This window comes from Vicia villosa, linkage group LG5 (genome assembly GCF_029867415.1).
Source record: "Vicia villosa cultivar HV-30 ecotype Madison, WI linkage group LG5, Vvil1.0, whole genome shotgun sequence".
Lineage (NCBI taxonomy): Eukaryota > Viridiplantae > Streptophyta > Magnoliopsida > Fabales > Fabaceae > Vicia > Vicia villosa.
The window spans coordinates 173,800,670-173,821,174 of record NC_081184.1 but is presented as its reverse complement, the minus strand read 5'-3'; the positions used below and the strand labels follow the sequence as shown (position 1 = coordinate 173,821,174).

Genomic DNA, 20,505 nt, shown 5'->3' with positions numbered 1-20,505 from the left:
GTTGGATCTTGGAGGTACTTAGCTCCATTTTTCGGTGACTCTAATATGGATCTGAGTTTGTATCTAGAATAATCCATTTGTGGAATTTTTGCGGGAATTAGGAGTCAAATCCTACAGTGGCGCCACTGTTCTGTTCTATAACCAGAAATGTAGAGAGGATTAGAGATAATGGTAGATCTAAGATTCCAGTGCGAGAGAGAGGGAAGAACTAAGGTTTATACTCCAAAACTCAAGTCAATAATTGTTCTATGTAGTTAGTTGTTCACTCAACAATTAGGAGAAATGGAACATCTTGCCATATAGCAGTTACACAATGTCAAAAAATTCTAATAATAAAATAAGTTATAGTGTGGGTAAAAAAAACTATTTTTTGATATAAAACTCATTTTAAAATTGTTTTTTTAAATGAAAATAAAAATTGATTATGAGAGAACCGGTTTAAAATTGGTTTTTTTAAAAATTGGTTTTTGTGAAAAATCGATTCAGAACCAAACCAATTTATATTTAAACTGATTTTAAAAAAATAAATAATTTTAATAAAATAGTTTTAAGATCCAAACCAAATCAAATATATGATTCAATTTGATTTGATTATTGAATTAAACAAGCCCTTTCGCTACTTTAAGATTGTTCCAACTAAAGTAAAATATAGTGTGTTTGTTTTCACGGTGGGAACAGTGAAAAAACGTGATTCTAGCAAAAGTTATAATTTGAAGCGTTAAAAAATCACGGTAGATTTGCCTTGGGACGCGAAATTGAATGGAAAACGTGGATCCAAACATATGCGTAATCTTAAACTTTTGGAAATTGCCAAAATATGCACAACAGAGAGGTGGTATTGCACTTTCGGAATTGCCAAAATATGCACAACAGAGAGGTAGAGAGGTGGTATCGCATTTCTTCAATGTAGATTGAAAATAATGGGTAATTACATGGTTATAGTGGATTGTTTACCGTAAAAGGGATACTACAAGTCTCCATTTTCTGTTTCGTTCAACTATACAAAAAGAAGGTAATGAACCTCAATTTTTAATTATTCACACATTCTTTCAAGAAAACCATTCACGGGCATAATAATACTTTATCTTAAAAACAACCACGGGCACAGTAGTAGTAGTAACTAGCTACAGTATTTACTTGAAAATTTCAATCCAACCACTTAAAATAAACTCACATGGTTTCCTCTTCCCCATACACATATCACTCAACACAAACAGTCAAACCCATCTGACGCTTCACAATCATTCTCCTCTTCCACGTGTTTCCCACTAATTGGCGGTTCCCTTCACATGTCCTCATTATTATAACCCGACCCGAAACCCAACCCGGTCAATATTCAGTCAAGCTACTCTGCATCGGGCTCCCAAATCAAACCGTTCTCTCTTTCTCCACGTGGCCATCCCTCATTGGATAACCCACTGGAATCCAAGGACATTTCTCGTTTATTTAACTACCTTACACGGTTTTCCTCTTCATCCCTTACACAAGCATTTCACAAGGTTATAGTTGGAAGAAAAGAAACTAAAAAAATGGCGCGAAGTATTCTATCCTCTGTAACCACATTTCGCGTCCTCACCGTAGTCCTTCTCTTGCTACCTTCTATCTCCGCCGGTCACGACTACCACGACGCTCTCCGTAAGAGCATTCTCTTCTTCGAAGGACAACGCTCTGGAAAACTACCATCTGATCAGAGACTCCGTTGGCGCCGTGACTCCGGAATGCACGACGGAGCAACTGCCGGAGTAAGTATACTGCACACATGACATATGTATCATAACACTCTGTTTTGACTAGATTTTGCAATGTAGGACTTCACTCACCTGCATTGTGTTGTTTATCGTTTTTTTTTTGTTTCAGGTGGACTTGACCGGCGGTTATTATGATGCCGGCGATAACATTAAGTTCGGATTTCCGATGGCGTTCACCACGACGATGCTGTCATGGAGCGTGATCGATTTCGAGAAAGTAATGGGACCTGAGCTCGGTAACGCGTTGAAGTCAGTTCGATGGGGGACGGATTATCTCTTAAAGGCGACGTCGAAGATAGGTTCCGGCGTGGTGTTTGTTCAGGTCGGCGATCCTTTATCGGATCATAACTGCTGGGAGAGACCGGAGGATATGGATACTCTCCGCACAGTTTTCAAGATCGACGGGTCCCACCCTGGCTCTGACGTTGCAGGTGAAACCGCCGCTGCACTTGCTGCTGCTTCCATCGTCTTCAGATCACGTGATCCTGCCTACTCGAAGAAACTCCTCAATCGTGCCGTTACGGTGCGTCACTCTCATTCTTAGTTTTTTTATTTGATTATTATTTTTTATTAATAAATGAAAAAATATTTTTGTTTGGCTTTTAGTAATTGATAAGTAGTTAAAATAAGAACGGTGGTAAATACATAAAGAAGAAAAGAAACAACTTTTTTGTGCCCATTCCACCCAACACTTTACCGGGAATTGAATTTACTTTTCACTTTTACTACTACTTTCTTTTCCTTTTTTGTTTCTTTGATTTTCTTTTTCAGTTACGGTTTCGTTACTTTCGTATATCACGGAGTTAGTTAGTTGGTTTCTACAGTTATGCATTTAATAAATTTAAATTTTCCGTTAAAATATCGTGAGAAAACGACCGTTGATTGTGGTGACTGGTGAGGATGCAGGTGTTTGATTTCGCTGACAGACATCGTGGCGCATACAGTAACAGCCTACACCGTGCAGTGTGCCCATTTTACTGTGATGTAAACGGTTATCAGGTACATCACGTGATAGCAATAACACAATGCAGAACCCAGAACTTCTAGTACCATTCCCCTTTCAATACTAACCGTTAGATCTGATTACTTTTTTTCTAGTCTGATTAATTGGAAAATCATTTTTTGTTGTTAGGATGAGTTGCTTTGGGCAGCGGCGTGGTTGCACAAAGCCTCCCGTAGACGGCTTTACAGAGAATACATTATCCGAAACGAGGTCGTTTTGAGAGCTGGTGATACCATTAATGAATTTGGTTGGGATAACAAACATGCAGGAATTAATGTCCTCATTTCAAAGGTAAATAATATCGTTTAATTTTTATTTGGTTGGTATATTACTTTTATTATTCAATTGCAGTATGCTAGTAGTATTTTATTTTATGATTTATAAATTATATTATCGTTTGTAATGTTTTTGTCTTGTTATGTGTTGTTTTTGTTCCTATTGTCTTGCATTCCCCGTTGAGCATGTGGGAGAGTAGTGTGAAAGTACTGTTCAATCATTCAATTTCAATCTAAATGAAATATAGAGATAAAGTTGCATATCACGTGCTCTGTATAACTGTATAACGTGATTCACTTTCTCCACTTAGGACTAGATTATTCCTATTGGTCCATTCTCAATATGTACATACTAGTATATCATATAATTAAACACCAAGGAATGAATGTTGAGTTGTTTGTTTTTACATTGTTTAATTAATTATAGTAGTACTTAGAAGTGTTTAATATGAATTAATTAGGTTAAATTTGATGGATATAAAAGTAATCCACTTGTGGTGGAATGGTTATATGAAGTAAATCAGGATTAAAAATGGACAAGAGAATAAAGTGTAATAAATTTGACTTTATCTAATTTGTGGGTCTTAAAAAGGAATCTATGAAACAATAATGAACTAGGTTGTGTGTATATGAATGGTACAACAAGAAAGGGAATGTGAGTACAGATTGGATTTATTTTTTTATTTTAGAAAGAAAGCTTTATCCATTTATTGATTGATTGGCAAGGAAAGTCAAGATAATAATGAGAAAAGGTGGTGTGAAATGCTGATAATTGAATTTGCACATGATATGAATTATACATTTTTGAGTATCATGTGGGTACCGTTATACAAGCGGGACATTCCGTGATAATTGGAACTTTGAACCAAAATTGGGGGTGTATGCCATTACTATATTTTTATATTTTTATTTATGACATTGGTTTCAAGAGGGCAATTTTGTCTATGGAAGTTGTAGGACTAGAATTAGGGTGAAATGTATTGTCGCTTTAATCTGAACCAATTGAGTTGCCAAACTCTTTGTACTCCATATGGTAAACATTTGGGAACAAAAAGTCTTAGCCTTTAATGATTTTCATCCTTTTAGATCTGGCAAATGGATAGGTCACATCCTTTACTGCACCATACATGTGCCCCTTACCATTATTTTCTGCACAATTACTTCTCTTTCCTTCAGAGATAAGCCTCCATCAACATCACATTTTTTGCATTCTTTTCTTGTTACTGACTATTCTAGTAACTTAATTTTAATCAGTCTATCTATCTAACCTGTGCTGTCACACATCTGTTTGTCATACCTCTGTCATATGCATAATACATTATTGATTGATCTGTAATTTGAAGTTAGGACAATGCAGAAATGAACATTATAGTAACATTATTTTATCATATGCAGGAGGTGTTAATGGGAAGAGCAAACTATTTCTCATCATTCAAACAAAATGCAGATGAATTTATCTGTTCTACATTACCTGGATTTTCACATCCACAAGTTCAATATTCCCCAGGTACTATTATAAACTTTATTTTGAAAAAGGTGATTCTCCGTGATTATAGCATTTTAATTAAATAATGATCATGATTAATTAGAGACCCATGTGTCCGTGACCAAAGCCTTAGATTGAGTGTACTCCATGTGTACAACCACAATCCAATGTAAATTGCACACATTACTATAATGCTTGTTTGTTTGTTTGTTTGTATGCTAACTCAAGTTTCTGTTTTGTTGGTGAATGGAATAAAGGTGGGCTTATCTTCAAGGCTGGTGGAAGTAACATGCAACATGTAACGTCTCTATCCTTCCTCTTGCTAGCATATTCCAACTACCTAAGCCATGCCAACAAGGCCGTGCCATGTGGCGATACAACTGCCACCCCTGCCTTACTCAAACGACTCGCCAAACGCCAGGTCAGCTTCATTTCACCCTTGATTGATTAATAATAATTCATTTGGGACCAGTTTCTAGTTCTCAACTTCAGACAAAACTAACGGCTAGATTCTGTCCTTTATGTAATTGAACTCATTCAAGTAAAAATAAAATGACATCAACACGTGATATACTACTAGTATTTCCAATTTTCCAAAAAGTAGGTAACGTTATTCTAATAACAATAATTCATCCATGTGAATGTGAATGTTAAATGTTGCTTTCATTTATAACTAGGTGGACTACATTCTTGGGGATAACCCTTTGGGAATGTCCTACATGGTTGGATATGGTGCGCACTACCCGCAGAGGGTACACCATAGAGGAAGCTCGATTCCATCTGTTTCGGCCCATCCGGCCCGAATCGGATGCAAAGCTGGATCTCAATATTTCTTCAGCCCAAACCCTAACCCAAATGTCTTGGTTGGAGCTGTGGTTGGTGGGCCTACCAATACTACAGATTCGTTCCCTGATTCAAGGCCTTTCTTTCAGCAGTCTGAGCCCACTACTTATATCAATGCACCACTTGTGGGCCTGCTTGCTTTCTTTTCAGCTCATCCTTGATGTTGCACATGTATAATGTAGTAGTAATAGTATGATATTAATATGTCTATGTGGTGGGCAAAATGGTCACCCTGTAATGTTCTTGAAAAGAAAAAAAATATGGGTAATAGTATGTATCATGATTGGAAGATGTTTCCTAATTTCTATATATTAAGAGAAGCCAAATTGCAATTTGTATACTAAATGGTTATATGGTACGAAGCAAGTCTATAAGAAAGTTTATGAGCTATTGAGCACTACTGTTTCCAATTTTCATCATCTTGGAATGCATGCCATGTTTCATTATCTAATTTATTATTGTGGTATATTCATGTGAGGGCGAGTCGGTGTTAATATATGCCCGTTTTCGTGAATTTTTAGATTTTGTTTTACTTGACTTATTTTGCTATAATATCTGCTTTTTAATTCAAGTAAAAAATAAGTGTAGATTGGGTTGTATAATTGACTTAAAAATTTAGAATTTTTAGTGTAAATCAATTAAATTTTTTTATTTATTTTAAAATAAAAAATAAAATTGAAACATATAATTGTTTTATTGAATGAATTTATTAGTACAAAATTAAATTCAAGAATTTAACAAATATAAGATTTTTAGAGCAAAGATATTGCACACATTAGATGTTAAAAAAAAATCCTAAATGACAAAGTCCTAGCATTTAGGTTTTTTATATGACCCTCTTTTTTTAGGTCCGGTACAAAATAATATTTTTTGGCCCCTTACTTTTAAGTCCCTTCATATATATTTTTTAGGAAGCCTAAGTAAGGGGCTCAAAATCACATTTATTTGAACAGAAATATGTTAGTTATTTTTTAATTACAAATTTAAAAAATATTTAAAAAATTTATCAGCTTCATTTTTCTTAGATCCTTTGATACTTGAAAAAGATAAAATCTACTCAAAGACATCCACGAGAGAGATACTTTTTCAAGTATTTAAGGATCTAGAATTTTGTAGTCGTTAGGTTTTATACAATACCGGGGATCGAAGCATATCAACTTCACTTACAAGTGGGGTTCGACTTCTTACTTAACCTTGGTAAAAGGAGCAAGGAGTTAGGGACTTAAACAGGTTGAATCAACAATCAACTAACCTATTGCCCGAGTGTTGTGTCTCACTTTTGGGACCAACGCCCACAGAGAAGTAATTAAGAGGAAAATAGTATGTGTCTCACTTTTGGGAAAACGTAAGCATTTCTGTATATTGGACAATATATACGAGTCATTATATGTACCTTTGCATTAGGAATCTTAGAATGTACTTAGAACATGTTTGAAAATTGTATCATGCATCAAAAACCAGTTACATAGCATTAGAAATGTACCTTTGCATGGAAATGTACATTATATTGAGTCTGCATTAGAAATATACGAGTCATTATATGTACCTTAGCATTAGAAATGTACCTAAGCTCAAACATGGTGCCATGGAGTCTGCATTTCACGCATGACCTGAAACTTAAAATCACCCAAATCTTTACTTGGGACCACCAGCACATGTGCAAACTAGTTTGTGGATGCAAAATGTGTAGGATAAGGTGCAAAATGACCTTGTTTCATGCTCATTTCACCCTCGCTATCACACGAATTGCAAAATGGAAAAATCCCAACTTGGTTCACACTTTCTAGATTTAATTTCACACGTACCATGACCTCAACTCATTTCCTATAAATATAGGGTCATTTTGCCTTCATTTTTAAGCTTGAATAGCAAAAGAACTTCTGCTATTTTCACTCACGAAAATCTTCAAAAACCAGAAATCAATTTTCGAATTTAAGCTTGTTTTAACTTCATTTCTCTGCCCAGAATCCCTCATTGGCATCATTTGAAGCTAACTGAACCATTACTGAAGTTTGTAACCTTCTTCAACCTTCAACTCGATTCCACCATTGTTTACTTTTGAAGCTCCAACTGAAAAGGTAGTTACGAGTTAAATTTATGAGCAAACAAGTTGCCACACTCTTCATCTTGGTTCATTTATTCAAAGCCCTCTATTAATTGAAATTTATTGTACATATTTTTCATTTAATTATACTTTGAAGAACTATGGTTCCTCATGTTCTTGAGCAAATACTCTCTGCTCAGAAACATGAACGATGACATGAGTATAAGCTCAAACATGTGTTGTTTGAACTTAAAACTCAAAGTTCATGGATTTGCAAAAATTGATTTGAGGTTGAAGATGATGAAGGGAAGCATGCGTTCTGGTGGAAAATTTCAAATTTTAGCCAATGAGAGTGCGCCATGCCTCCTAGCCGTTAGCCTCTTTTATTTCTTTTATTTTAAATTAATTTTACTACATATATTTTCTATCACATATATGTTTTTCAGAATATAAAAATCATTTTTAATATTTTTTGTTATTTTCTTTTTAATTTTCATTTAACAATTAATTTTCACACTTTTTAAAAAAAAGTTCTCTCCAACTTTTGAGATCCAATTACTTGGAATATTTCTGACTTTTTCAAATTTTCTTGGCTATTTATTTGATGTTTTTATGCCTCTTTAAATTTTTGAATTTAATTTATTTTCAAAACCATTTCAAAAATCATTTTAATCTTTTTTATTTAATTTTTTGCCATTTCTGTTTGACTTTTGGTTGACTTGGATCATGACTTGGTTGGTTAAGGCTTCATTAATTTCGATTGGTCTTTGAATGATGCTTTAGTTGTATGAACTTTCACCAATTCAAACTTGTTGATTAAAGGATCATTTAATATTTTTTGGTACTTTGGATTAGCGATAAGTTTATCACATTGCATTGTGAGCTTGAATGATTGAAATTGTGAGTTTATCCCATTGCAACCTTGGAGGTTCCAGACAATAATTTTCACTTCAGGGAGTCAACCGCTTCAAGGATGGCCATCTGTGTGTTAATGGAGACGACATGTTCATAAGGATCACTGCGCCCATCAAACTTGGCTAAAGAGGGAGGTTTGAATCCTCCGGTGACAAATGTTTCCCATATGTCGTCTGAGAGTGGCTAAGGATCTAACACTTCCATCTCTTCTAGGGATTGGATTCTTGTTGGCGTTGTGTGATGTTGTGGAAATTGTCCTCTAGTGTCTGATTTTGACGATGTAATTCGTCCATGGCGACGCGTATCTCGTTTGGACTTTGGCATCTCTGCTACCATTGATATCTTCTAACATAGGGGATGAAGCTCTCTTGTTGACCATGGATGAGAAAGGATAGGTATAGGAGTGGGGGTGATAGTGATTGTGATGATTGTGATAAAGAAGATGTCGTCCAGGTTAGTTTTACCAGGGTCTCGGGGTCCCATGTTGGGCGCCTCTGTACTGGTCAAAAGGTACAAGGGTGCATGGTATCCCCATAAAGGTAAGGATACTTAAAGGCCTTATTATGTATATAAAAACTTAGGATGGTTAAGGCTTTCTAGTGGCGGCGAGAAGCATTGCATGGTAATGCTACGATGGTTTTTAGAGGACTTGCTCACATGAGGTGAGAGACTCTGTATGTTAACATTATGCTTAGGCATCAGTATGCAAGTTATGATTTATCTTTCTCGCGTAAGGAGAGAAATGTATATAGGGGCATTTGGGTCTAGGATTTTGGAAACCCTTAAAGGCAGTAATCGATTCCCCTTGCCTGGGGAGACTGTTGAGTACCTACTTTTTAGGGAGTCGTGGTATGACTCCTTGTTATAAGACTAATGGAAAGATAACGGTACTATACACGTCACCGCTCCCAAGGGTGAGCCCCCACATTTTCTGAGAATGTCATTCGGGCGATATCACACTAGGGGAGGACCTTGGTGGCGCCCCTGTTTGGGGATCTCACAAATATAACACTACAATTTAACTTTTGGAAGAGGAAAAAATAATTCTAGAGGTGTAAAATTTATTCTGGAATGATTTTAAGGTGTTTGGTTATTCTAAAATAGAATTGATTCTACTTGAAGCTAGCATTTGTAGCTTATGAGTTTAAGCGTAATTTTTACATTTAAATTTGTTGCTCACCTCCCTTTTACATGAATGTATCAAAACACAAATCAATTCTATTAAATTCAATTATGTTAAAATCAATTCTACCAAACACAATTCTTTCAAAATTAATTATGTCCACCGCCAATCCAAACACACACTAATCATAACAAACGTAACTAAATAGATGACGATTCTTAAATCTTACTAATAGATTAAGAAGTTTGTTCTTAAATAACTAGTAAGAAACTCGTACCTACGCATAGGACTGGCTGTATGAGGGGATCATGTGATGTAAGATGTATTTTTATTCACATTGAAATAAGTAGAAATTATAGTTCCAATAAAGTTATTTCTATACATAATTATTTTTCTTATTCCATTATTTCTTAAAAAATGATAATTAAAATTTATGACATTATAAAAAAAACATAAAAAATTTTCAAATATGGTTTACAAAGAAAATAAAGTTCATATACATATTTTGAGAAAAAATAAACTATTAAGTTGTATACATATTTATAGTAGTTAACATATATGCAATTTTATATTGCATTGAAATAAATATAAAAGTTAAGAAAATAAGTAATTAGAAATTATAAATATAAAAATTGTTTGAAAAAATAAATTTAATAATGAGAAGGCCAAAAAATTTGGCTCATATTATTGAAGATGATCAAAATTAGGGCACAAAATAGATAAACTAGACAAATATAAAAGTGGTAGGGTTTCACATTACAGGTCATTGAGATCCAACATGAATTCTCAAAATATTATGATAACCTCTCAAAAATCTTGTGCAGCTGGAAAGTTTGAGTTTCTGTCGTATCCTCTGGAATGACTCTATGTGTCTCTGCGCAACCATTGATGGTAGTGGTAGTTCAACAAAGTATATTTTTGTGTTTTCAGTTAAGTTGTGTAATAGGTTAGAGTTTGTGATAGTTTTTTGTACTTATTATTTTGTTCAATTAGCAAGTACTACCCTTTAAGTATGAATAACTTATTTTATATTAAGTATGACATAGTATTTGTATTATGTTTGGAATCACCCTAGTTGAATTTGAAAAAATGTATAGTATAATTTTGGATATATGAGATTTTTGTTTATCAATTTCTTCCATAATAAGAATTTGAGCAGAAAGAACCTTCATCAAATAATTTATTAATTGTGTTTTGATCACGCCTGATAGACATAATACTTGCATTACCCCATCTTGGTTTCCATTTGAATTTGATAGCGTGTTTTTTACCAAGCAATTTATCAAGGACCAATGGGAATTCTAGTGGATCATGAACACCATCCTATATGAAAAGACATGTGTAAATGAAGGCGACGTCTAGGGTGAGGGATGAATTAAGTCCCTCACCGGTGGAACCTAATAAAAGTACCTTTAGATTTAATCAACGGTTAAAAATTATTAATAAAGAAAATGAGTTTATCTATACCTCTCCACACAAAATCTTGGACCATTGTAGTTAAACTCAAATTTTGTTTAAATCAGCTTTCTTCAACCTTTAACTTAAAAATAGTGCTTCAAAAATGCAGCAAGCAATACACATAGAATAGGGAACAAACAACACACTTAACATTGGGGTCCAACAGAAAGAGTTATCCCATAGAGGCGACATTGAACCAGTGCAAGGAACATCAAAACTGGACAGGCAGAGGGGTTGAACGAGCATAGTAGTAGTGGATGCTAACTGACGACAGCCATGGCACGAGCAACGATCTAAAGTAGAAATGTTAGAGTAGCGATCTGAAGTTGGGTTTTAGGATGAATTTATTGAAATGATTAATCGATTATGGCTTTGTTTGGACATACAAAAATGAGTGAGTTTTGGATTCCTTTAAACCAGAAGGAGAAAATGATTTTTTTTAAATTTTCTTTTGAAGTTTGAAAAAAAATATTGTTCCTAAAATTTATGAATTTTGATTAAAATAAATTGTTTAGTATTTTTTTTTTGTAAATGAAACTTATATTTCAACTAATTTTACAGGAGGATAGCAGGAATAGCTAAATATTTCCACATAATTTTGGAATAACTAATTTTGGAAGATACTCAGTTAAGCCTTTAAGATACCGTTTTTCAAATTTTTTGTTGATTCTTTTGATAATAATTATAAATAATCTTAGTGATAAATTTATAAAATCATTTACTTTCCACTATTTCCACTTTTTACCTATACAAGTATGATGATGATTTGAGAGAATTGCAGTTGAGAAGACAAACAAGAGAGAAGAAGAAAGTGAGGAAGAGAGAAGAAAAATTCATACGTATGTAGTATACTGTAAGATATATTACAACTATTTAATCCAACGGTATTTATTAATGTTCCACGGTGAATCACTTACTTGATGGTTCACCCTAGACGCCACCGTAAATGAAAAACAAAAACTCTGATGTTAGGAGAATTTAAATGATAAAAATATATAGGATCAGACCTCAATCATTGTTTGACGGAGTTGAGCAGCAGAAATTTCCAACAGTTCAGAACACTATTTGTCCTAGAACACAAAATGGCCTTATAACCATCATCAACAACTTTAATTTCGAGTTTGTACCTAAACATGTTTCATTAATTTCAGCAGCGCATTACATAACTTAGAGTACAAATGGATGCTTAAATAATACCTATAAATCTCAATTTCAGTTGAATGACCACTTTCGCATACATAAGGTGGACAATTTCCTTTAGCAACCCTCAGACAATTGAAGCATGCAAGATAATACTAATCATTTACAAATGATTTCAATTTATGAGTAGTAGTAACAGTGAAACACCATGTCAACTGCAAAATATACCAGGTTTGATGGTTGAAGACAACCTACGATATATAAACCATTAAAAAAACTTAGAGATACTTACTTCGTGAAGCGTAGTAATATCACTCAGACAAAGAGGTGTAGCACGACACATGAACTTATCATAATTAGTCATTTGAGAACCAAAAGAGTTTTATGACCACATGTTGTAAAATGAATTGATGTGGAAATAACAAATATAACAGGTTTAAAATCAATTATTTTAAAGACCCTGGGCAGCAAATTGTTTAAAATAAATTGTTTAAAATGATTTGTTTTTGAAATAACAAATATAACAGGTTTAAATTATAAACAACATAATTTATACCCAGGAGTGCCTTTTTTAAAATTCAACAATGTCTTTTAGGTCAACATTGATGTACAAATTGGTGATATTGTATGTATTCGACACAAATTGGTTGAATTGTTGTTTCTTGCCTCCAGCATTAAGTTGGGTATAGCCAATATCCTCAACCATTCCAATAACATCTGAAATGAAGAAGGAGTTAGATTTTCTAAATGCAACTTCAAAATAAGTATAAATTATGAATATTAGTGTTGTATTGATAACATATAACCTATTAAGAAGTCTTTCTTCGATTTCCCAGAGATAATGTAAGCAAATAGTTTGAAGTTAAGTTTTTTACAAGGATTTGATGTTTGTTTATATCAATCACAGACGTTTCAATAGTAAACTTGATGATAAACTTATGCTTAGAAGTTTTGAACATGAGATCATTGGGTTGAGGGAGAAAATTAGTAACATTGTATATTTTGTTAATTGCTAAAAGTGAATCAAAAGTTGCCTTTAACACTGGAGCTATTACAATATGAGTATTTGTCCCCTTCAAATAAGTCGCATACATTAGTTAAGGCTGGTTTAGGTAAACAATGAGCATATTCATAAACAATACAACTATTTCAAAGGCATTAGAAACACATAAACCAATACTTACATCATCATCAACAAAAATGAGCTCCAAATGCTCCGTATTGTTGGTTGTCCCAATCCATTTGTGATGAACTCTAACCACAACTTTCCAGAGCTCTTTTCGATCACTAATGTCGACGATTTTTTCAAACGGCCTAGTCATTTACAGTTCCTACGAAAATATATAAATCAAAATCAATATTTCATGACATTCATAGATAACCAAAAAACACAAACTTGATTAGAAACATAAAAAAAAAAACAACAACAAACACAAACTTGATCAGAAAAATCAAAACAAAAATAACAACAAACACAAACTTGATTAGAAAAATCAAAACAAAAACAACCAGAACTAAAACATAAGAACATACTCACACTCATACATAAATATTGAAACTTTGAAGAACAAAGAAGACAATCCAGTTTATTTAAACCCATTTGTGAACTTCTATGTTTTATACCACAAAGTCGAGCTTCATTGAAAAAAAACTTAACAAAAAGAGGATGAAAAGGAAGAACATATAAGACACGAATCAACTTGGTGGGAATGTAGAAAACATCACCTTAAAAAATCGTATGAACAATTGAAGAATATGGAGAAGAATTAGAATGTGAAGATGGAGAAGGAGAGAGAACTAATGTGAGATAAATGACAAATATTGTCTTTTGGATGGATTTTATGAGTACAAATTCAACATTGGTAGAATAGACAGAGTTGAAGAAATTGAAAAACAAAATTTATTTTCCACCAATCAATACAAATCGAGTTACATCATAAGAAAAAGTGAATTAAAATAAAATAAATAGTAACTAAATAAGATAACTATTGTAGTTTGGTTGCAAAAAATAAATTTTTATACAGAATACCCTTAAATCAATAATGTGGCCGAAGAAGAGGTAAGGGCATAGAAGAGTTTCCACACTATCTTATTTTCTTATATAAGAAAGATGATAGATAGATGATAGAATATAGATAAATAACACATTGAAAATTAAACAAGTTGATTCATCACTCTGTAAACTTTTTATTAGATAAACTAGTAAGATACCCGTGCTGATATTGTATAAAATTTAATTAAATACGTATAAATTTAAAATGAATGGTTTAGTTATAAATAAAAAATGATTATATAAATTCAATTATATTAAATAATCATATAAAAAAAGAATCAGTAAGATAAAGAGAAAAAAAATTTAATATTTAAAAATAAAAATTGTCTCTTAATTAATAGAAATTGTTAATTAAAATAAAAAAATATTGTAGTGATAATAACTTATAAAATAAAAAATTTATTTGATGCAATATAAAATATATTTAAATGTAAATGTAAATAAATATATAATATAGCAAGTAATATCGAATCAGCCTGGAACTCCAATATTCTTCTCCGGCATTGCAACCGTCGTTACCAAACCACATCCGCGGTGGCCGGAGGGGGTCAATTAACACAAATCCGTAAAATTCACGACTTTTCACAGATTGAGATTTTCTCAAACCGAATCAACAATTCGAATATCACCAAACGCTAACACAATGTTCCCCAAACGAAAACCTCATTCCCGATTCCCACTCATCCCCGTTTCCCTCCTTATCACGTTCTTTTCCTTTCTCATCCTTTATCACTATTACATGAAACGCAATTCTCGTATCAATGAATTCTCCCAAATTTCACATTCACTTCAATGCTCCTCCCAAGCCTTGACATTAACCGAGAAATTCATGTGGTATGCACCTCACAGTGGATTCAGCAACCAGCTTTTGGAATTTAAACACGCTGTTTTGATTTCAGGGATACTTAATCGAACTTTGGTTGTTCCTCCTGTTTTGGATCACCATGCTGTTGCGCTAGGTAGTTGTCCTAAGTTTCGGGTCGTGGAACCGAATGATATGAGGATTTCTGTTTGGGATCATATCGTTGAACTTATTCGGGATGGAAGGTTAGTTCGTTAGTTAGTTTGTTGAATTCTAGTGAAGTAGGATGCAAAAATTGCTTCAGATGTGTGTTTATTATCATCTTATTATTATAATTTGATTTTGTAACTCGTAAGTGTGCTATTTTCAAATGTAAGTTTTCATCCATTATTTTCTTGCAGGTATATCTCCATTGCTGAGGTTATAGATATCTCATCTTTAGTTTCTTCTAGTCTTGTTCGGGTTATTGATCTTAGGGATTTTGTATCCATATGGTGTGGCATCAGCTTAGATTTGGCTTGTTATAATGATTCAAAGTCGCAGTCCTCCGCTTCTAAAAGCCTTAAGCAATGTGGATCTCTGCTAGCAGGGTTTGGTGGGAATATCGAAAAGTGTATTTATGCGATCAATGAAGATTGCAGAACTACAGTATGGACTTACCATACAGATGGTCGTGAGAACGGCGTGTTAGATTCATTCCAACCTGATGAGCAGCTAAAGAAGAAAAAGAAAATATCATATGTTAGGAGACGGAGGGATGTATTTAGGATGCTTGGACCTGGTTCTGAAGCTGAATCAGCTTCAATGCTAGCTTTTGGAAGCCTTTTCTCTGCTACATACAAAGGTTCCGAGTCATATGTTGATATTCGCGAATCACATCAGGACCAGAGGTTTTTATCTTTGATGGAGAAGGTTAAGTTTCTTCCATTTGTCCCAGAAATTATGAATGCCGGAAAGGAGTTTGCTAAAGCAACCATAAAAGCTCAATTTTTTTGTGCACAACTTAGGTTGCTGGATGGGCAGTTTAAGAATCATCATAAGTCTACGTTTGACGGGTTAAGACAAAAATTAGAGTCTTTGAGGCAGAAAGGCCCTCTGCCCGTACATGTTTTTGTAATGACTGATCTTCCTAGAGATAATTGGACTGGTACCTATTTAGGTGATTTAACCAGTGATGCACATAACTATAAGTTGCATTTCTTAAGAGAAGGTGATCAGGTGGTTATACAAGCAGCTAAAAAACTAACTGCAGCGGGTTACGGAGAGAGATTTATTCCAAATTCAGAGTCTAGAATTGGTAATAAGTATTGTTCGAATCAGAGATTGCCTGATGTACTTCTTTATGTTGAGCAGGCTGTATGCAGTTGTGCATCTCTTGGTTTTATTGGAACTCCTGGATCAACCATTGCTGAAAACATAGAACTGATGAGAAAATTTGGCTCTTGTTCTACGTGAAGTTGACAACTTTGGAAAATAGTTTTTATTGTCAAGTACTAAATCCTATTGGAATGATGGATAGCTAGTCTAATCACGATATACCAGGAAATGAGTGCACAAACCTTGTTTTCCGTCATCTATTCTCTTCCCAAGTTTTGAAAACTAGTCAGCTTTGCCAAGCCATAGTCATTTATTATGAGGCACTGGACGGTCAAGGGATTTAAAAATCTACTATGGCTGTTTTGACCCAGAAAATAAGGCGCTCTTATCTCCTGATTGAAAGACTTTCTTTGTCCAATTGAAAATTATTTTGTTTGCAATAAAGAAGCACTTAGAGAGCGCATAGAAACAAATTCAAGCAAAATGAGAGCAGTTCCTTATTGCTGAAAACATACACGGGCTTTTACACAAAAATAGCTTGTACGGACTGGCACTACCAAAAATAATGAATTAGGGAGGCAAGAGTAGCTCAAACAACATAGACAAACTTTACATTTTGTGTGATGTCTGTTACAAATTCTTCCTGCAAAGTATATGCTAAATCCCTGCTTCTGCAATTCTTTGATTCTACTATTTGTATGTTCTGTGCTAATTTAAATAGTTATTCTTATATGTGCGTCTCCAATTCTCCCTTATATTTTTGTTGGGAACAATATACCTTACATGCATGTTTTAAGTTCTGCGCAGTGTTTGACCAAATGTTGCCTACTACATATTGTTAAGATATTTTAATCCAATTGAAACTATTCTTAGGATTTTTTATGAAACTGTTTTCATTGCATGATTATTGTAGGTATGAAAGGTGGAAACATTTGTTGATTTTTACTTTGGTTTGTTTAGACGTAACCCTTGATAGTTTCAGACGTCCATTCTCGCTAAAAGCCTGCAATGCATTCCTTTCCTTTTATCAGTAGGTTTAATTAGACTTTTACTTTGTCTTTGCATTCCTTTCCTTTTAACTTAGCCTCTACACGAAACTGTTCGTTGTCCTTCCACTACAATGTTTAAAAGTCATTGGTTGATTACTTGGTTAGTTGATGATGCAGAGGGGTGAATGGTCCAAAAATGTACTTTACTTTATCTGATACCCCATAAACTGTTGTTGTCTTAAACACATTACATAATCTGAATTTATAGTTTGTATGTACAATGCTGTGTTATATTAAAAGGAAATTGCTCCATCCATCCTAAGTGGTGGAGAGCCACACTATAGAAACCTAACCTATTTGGAAATATATTTTTGAACGCATTTCATAAATACCATATCCTTTCATATCCTTTCATAAGGTATAGAAATCAGAAAATGTCTCCTAACATTTACAAGAGGGATTATGCACTTTTTGCAAGTCACTTGTGTTTCACCATTTACTCGAGATCTGGTTTAATTAGAAGTTCTCCTCTGTAAATAAATAGAGTAGAAATTTCTTATCAATATTATTTTAAAAGCCACCTCTTTTTTTAACTTTACTGCCGAGTTTCAATAGCGAACGTGTTTCTGAAGCATGGGGAATTTTTTTTCTCTGTTTTAATTTTGTTTTCTTTATTCTATTGTGGCGGACATTGTAAAGATAAAAAGTAAGAGCGAGCATAGTATCATATCATGTTTTGTATTCAAAGTAGAACATTGCATATGGTTTACTAAAATACGTAAATATATTTTTGGATTAATTTAGAAGTATATTTTTTAATTTATTCAGAAATATATTTTTGAACTATTTTTTTTACACATAAATTTGATGCATTTGAAATGTGTTCAAAATTATGGTTCAAAATTATAGTTTTGAATTTTAAGAACATTTTTACTTTTTGATAATGGTAAAAGAGGGCTTCTTTAAGATGTGTTTGGTTCGAGGTAGAGCGAGGGAAAAAAAGGGGATGAGAGGGAATATTTACAATGAAATGTGTTTGATTCAATTTTTAGGAGGGTAGAGAAGGAGAGGGGAGGAATTTTTTGGTTCAAAATCCCTCCAAATAATATTTTTTGCGTTCTCCGAATCGAAGAGATTCGGAGGGGATGAGAGGAAATCTGAGTTTTAATATTAAATAAATTAATATTTTTACTAAATTATCCTAAGTTTTATTTTATTAGTTTAAAATTATTATTTTCTTTCAAGTTCCTGCTTTTCTTTTTGTGATTTTTTCTCTATTGCTTCCATCAACTTATTATAATTGTTCTTCACCTTCAAATTATTTTTTTTATTTTTTATTTAATAAAAATTATAATTACTGTATTTTTTTTTGTTTTTTATTATAATTTTTTTTATCTATTCAAAAATTGGGTGAAGGATAAGATGGTGAACTTAACTTATTTCTTCATTATGGTGAACTACTAAAATTACCAATGATTTAATAATAAATAAATTCAATAGTTATAATTGATTATGGGTGACCTACTCTTCAAGTAATAGATAAAGAAACAAAATTTTGCATTTATACACTAACATATATTTTTAATTAGGCCCCATCGTAAATTATAAATTAAACTCAAATATTTATTACAAATTAAAAACTAGACCCCAAATCTATCACAAATTACAAATTAGATCTAATATTTATCACTAATTATATATATATATATATATATATATATATATATATATATATATATATATATATATATATATGGATTGGCCCAACATGTAGGAACGACCCAATCCACACCCACTCTAGTACCGTCTAGCGATCCAGGCCCAATCACCTACGGGCAGAAAGAGCGCTCTTTCTGTTGCCCGTCTCCGAGCTATTCGCGATCTGAACGATCAGATCAACTTCGACACAACTGGCCGAACGTCAAGCTCCCAGATCTCGTCCCTGTCGACCAGGAACGCTCCTCTGCTCGAATAACAGCTAGAATCGAGTAGTCTCCCTGGATTCCTAGGTTTACTCCTAAAATCCTGGCAGTCACGCGTTTTAGGCATAAATCCGCGATCTAGCCCAAAACACGGACCGTTGGCCACACACTGGGGTATTATATAAACTCTCTCCCTCGAGAGAGTCAGGTAACACATTTTTATAACCCTAAACACTTACTCGTATTTGTGACGGTACTGACTTAATCGTCGGAGTACCTTGGAGGTAAACCCACTCTTCTTCCTCAACACCGTGCAAGACATTCGTGGTCCTTTATGGTTCTGATCGCTAGGTCAGTACAGTGACGTCGTCTATGGGAATTCACTACTACCCCAGTCTTCTTCCTCCTTAAGAACGTAGACCAAAAGCAAATTTCATCAATTACATTATGGCCAATCTCAACGACAAGCACAGTGTCCGCTCCACCATCATTTCTCCCGAGCACCAAACCATTCCTGGTTTCATCAACCCCTTCATTGAGGACATAATCCCTCAAAGAAAGGACGGTGAAACAACACCCCCTTCTCCGAACGACATTCTTGATCTGTCCCTCCAAGATGCAACAATGGACAATTCCAAGAACACTCAAGAAAGCGCTCCGGGAACATCGCAACAACTTTCTGCGCCGAGCAACACATATCCCATCCTGGCAGCCCTCTTCGAGGCCATCAACAAGAACAACGTCCTTATCCTCCAACAGAACAAAAGTATTAGTGATCGAAATTTCTTCACTGAAATTTTTATAAATTAATTTTTTTATATAAATATTTATTTGAAACTGAATAGTCGGTCACATATAGTCGCTAATATGTGAATGATTTAGAGACCATCAATATATTATTCTCATAATATTAAATTTCAGTGGCTATAGTGACCAAAAAAATCCAATCACTAAAAACGAATTTTTTTGTATTGTGTCCCGTTAAAAATATCAACGGCGGTACAAATATATGGAGAAGAAAAGACTTCCACTTGAAAGAGAGCATTGTAGATAGGCTAACACTTGAAAGATAGTGTTAAAAAAAAAAGAATTATAAGTTTGAGTAATGGAGAATAAGTCGCAATTAATTAAAAATATGGAGACTTTAACCCCAAAGTAAAAAAAAGTACTCCACATTTGCCCTCAAATTGGACCAACATTCACTTACTCCTTATTGATAGTATCAAATTGTCACAATATAATGTCATGGTATTTTATATCGCATTATATTTTTTAAAGTATTTGTTTCATTTGTAATGTAACTACTTCAAACATCAATATATTTAGTTTTATATATATATATATATATATATATATATATATATATATATATATATATATATATATA

At 33.5% G+C, this 20,505-nt stretch overlaps 2 protein-coding genes across 2 annotated transcripts; both read left to right on the top strand.

Moving 5' to 3' along the window:
- Positions 1-1,479: 1,479 nt before the first annotated feature.
- LOC131604058 (endoglucanase 8-like) lies at positions 1,480-5,806 on the top strand. Its single transcript, XM_058876547.1, has 7 exons — positions 1,480-1,742; positions 1,858-2,271; positions 2,655-2,747; positions 2,881-3,042; positions 4,422-4,533; positions 4,770-4,933; positions 5,190-5,806. Exons 1-7 carry the CDS (start codon positions 1,530-1,532, stop codon positions 5,514-5,516), a joined length of 1,485 nt encoding a protein of 494 aa, XP_058732530.1. The 5' UTR covers positions 1,480-1,529; the 3' UTR covers positions 5,517-5,806.
- An 8,752-nt stretch (positions 5,807-14,558) lies between these two features.
- Positions 14,559-17,684, top strand: LOC131608262 (O-fucosyltransferase 30-like). Its single transcript, XM_058880176.1, has 2 exons — positions 14,559-15,135; positions 15,292-17,684. Exons 1-2 carry the CDS (start codon positions 14,732-14,734, stop codon positions 16,343-16,345), a joined length of 1,458 nt encoding a protein of 485 aa, XP_058736159.1. The 5' UTR covers positions 14,559-14,731; the 3' UTR covers positions 16,346-17,684.
- Positions 17,685-20,505: the final 2,821 nt, after the last annotated feature.

Excerpts from the sequence above, each read along its gene's own strand:
- LOC131604058 (XM_058876547.1), top strand. The coding sequence starts at position 1,530 with ATGGCGCGAAGTATTCTATCCTCTGTAACCACATTTCGCGTCCTCACC. Across the intron at positions 2,272-2,654 it reads TCCTCAATCGTGCCGTTACG|GTGTTTGATTTCGCTGACAG; the intron begins GTGCGTCACTCT and ends GTGAGGATGCAG. Across the intron at positions 4,934-5,189 it reads AACGACTCGCCAAACGCCAG|GTGGACTACATTCTTGGGGA; the intron begins GTCAGCTTCATT and ends ATTTATAACTAG.
- LOC131608262 (XM_058880176.1), top strand. The coding sequence starts at position 14,732 with ATGTTCCCCAAACGAAAACCTCATTCCCGATTCCCACTCATCCCCGTT. Across the intron at positions 15,136-15,291 it reads GAACTTATTCGGGATGGAAG|GTATATCTCCATTGCTGAGG; the intron begins GTTAGTTCGTTA and ends ATTTTCTTGCAG.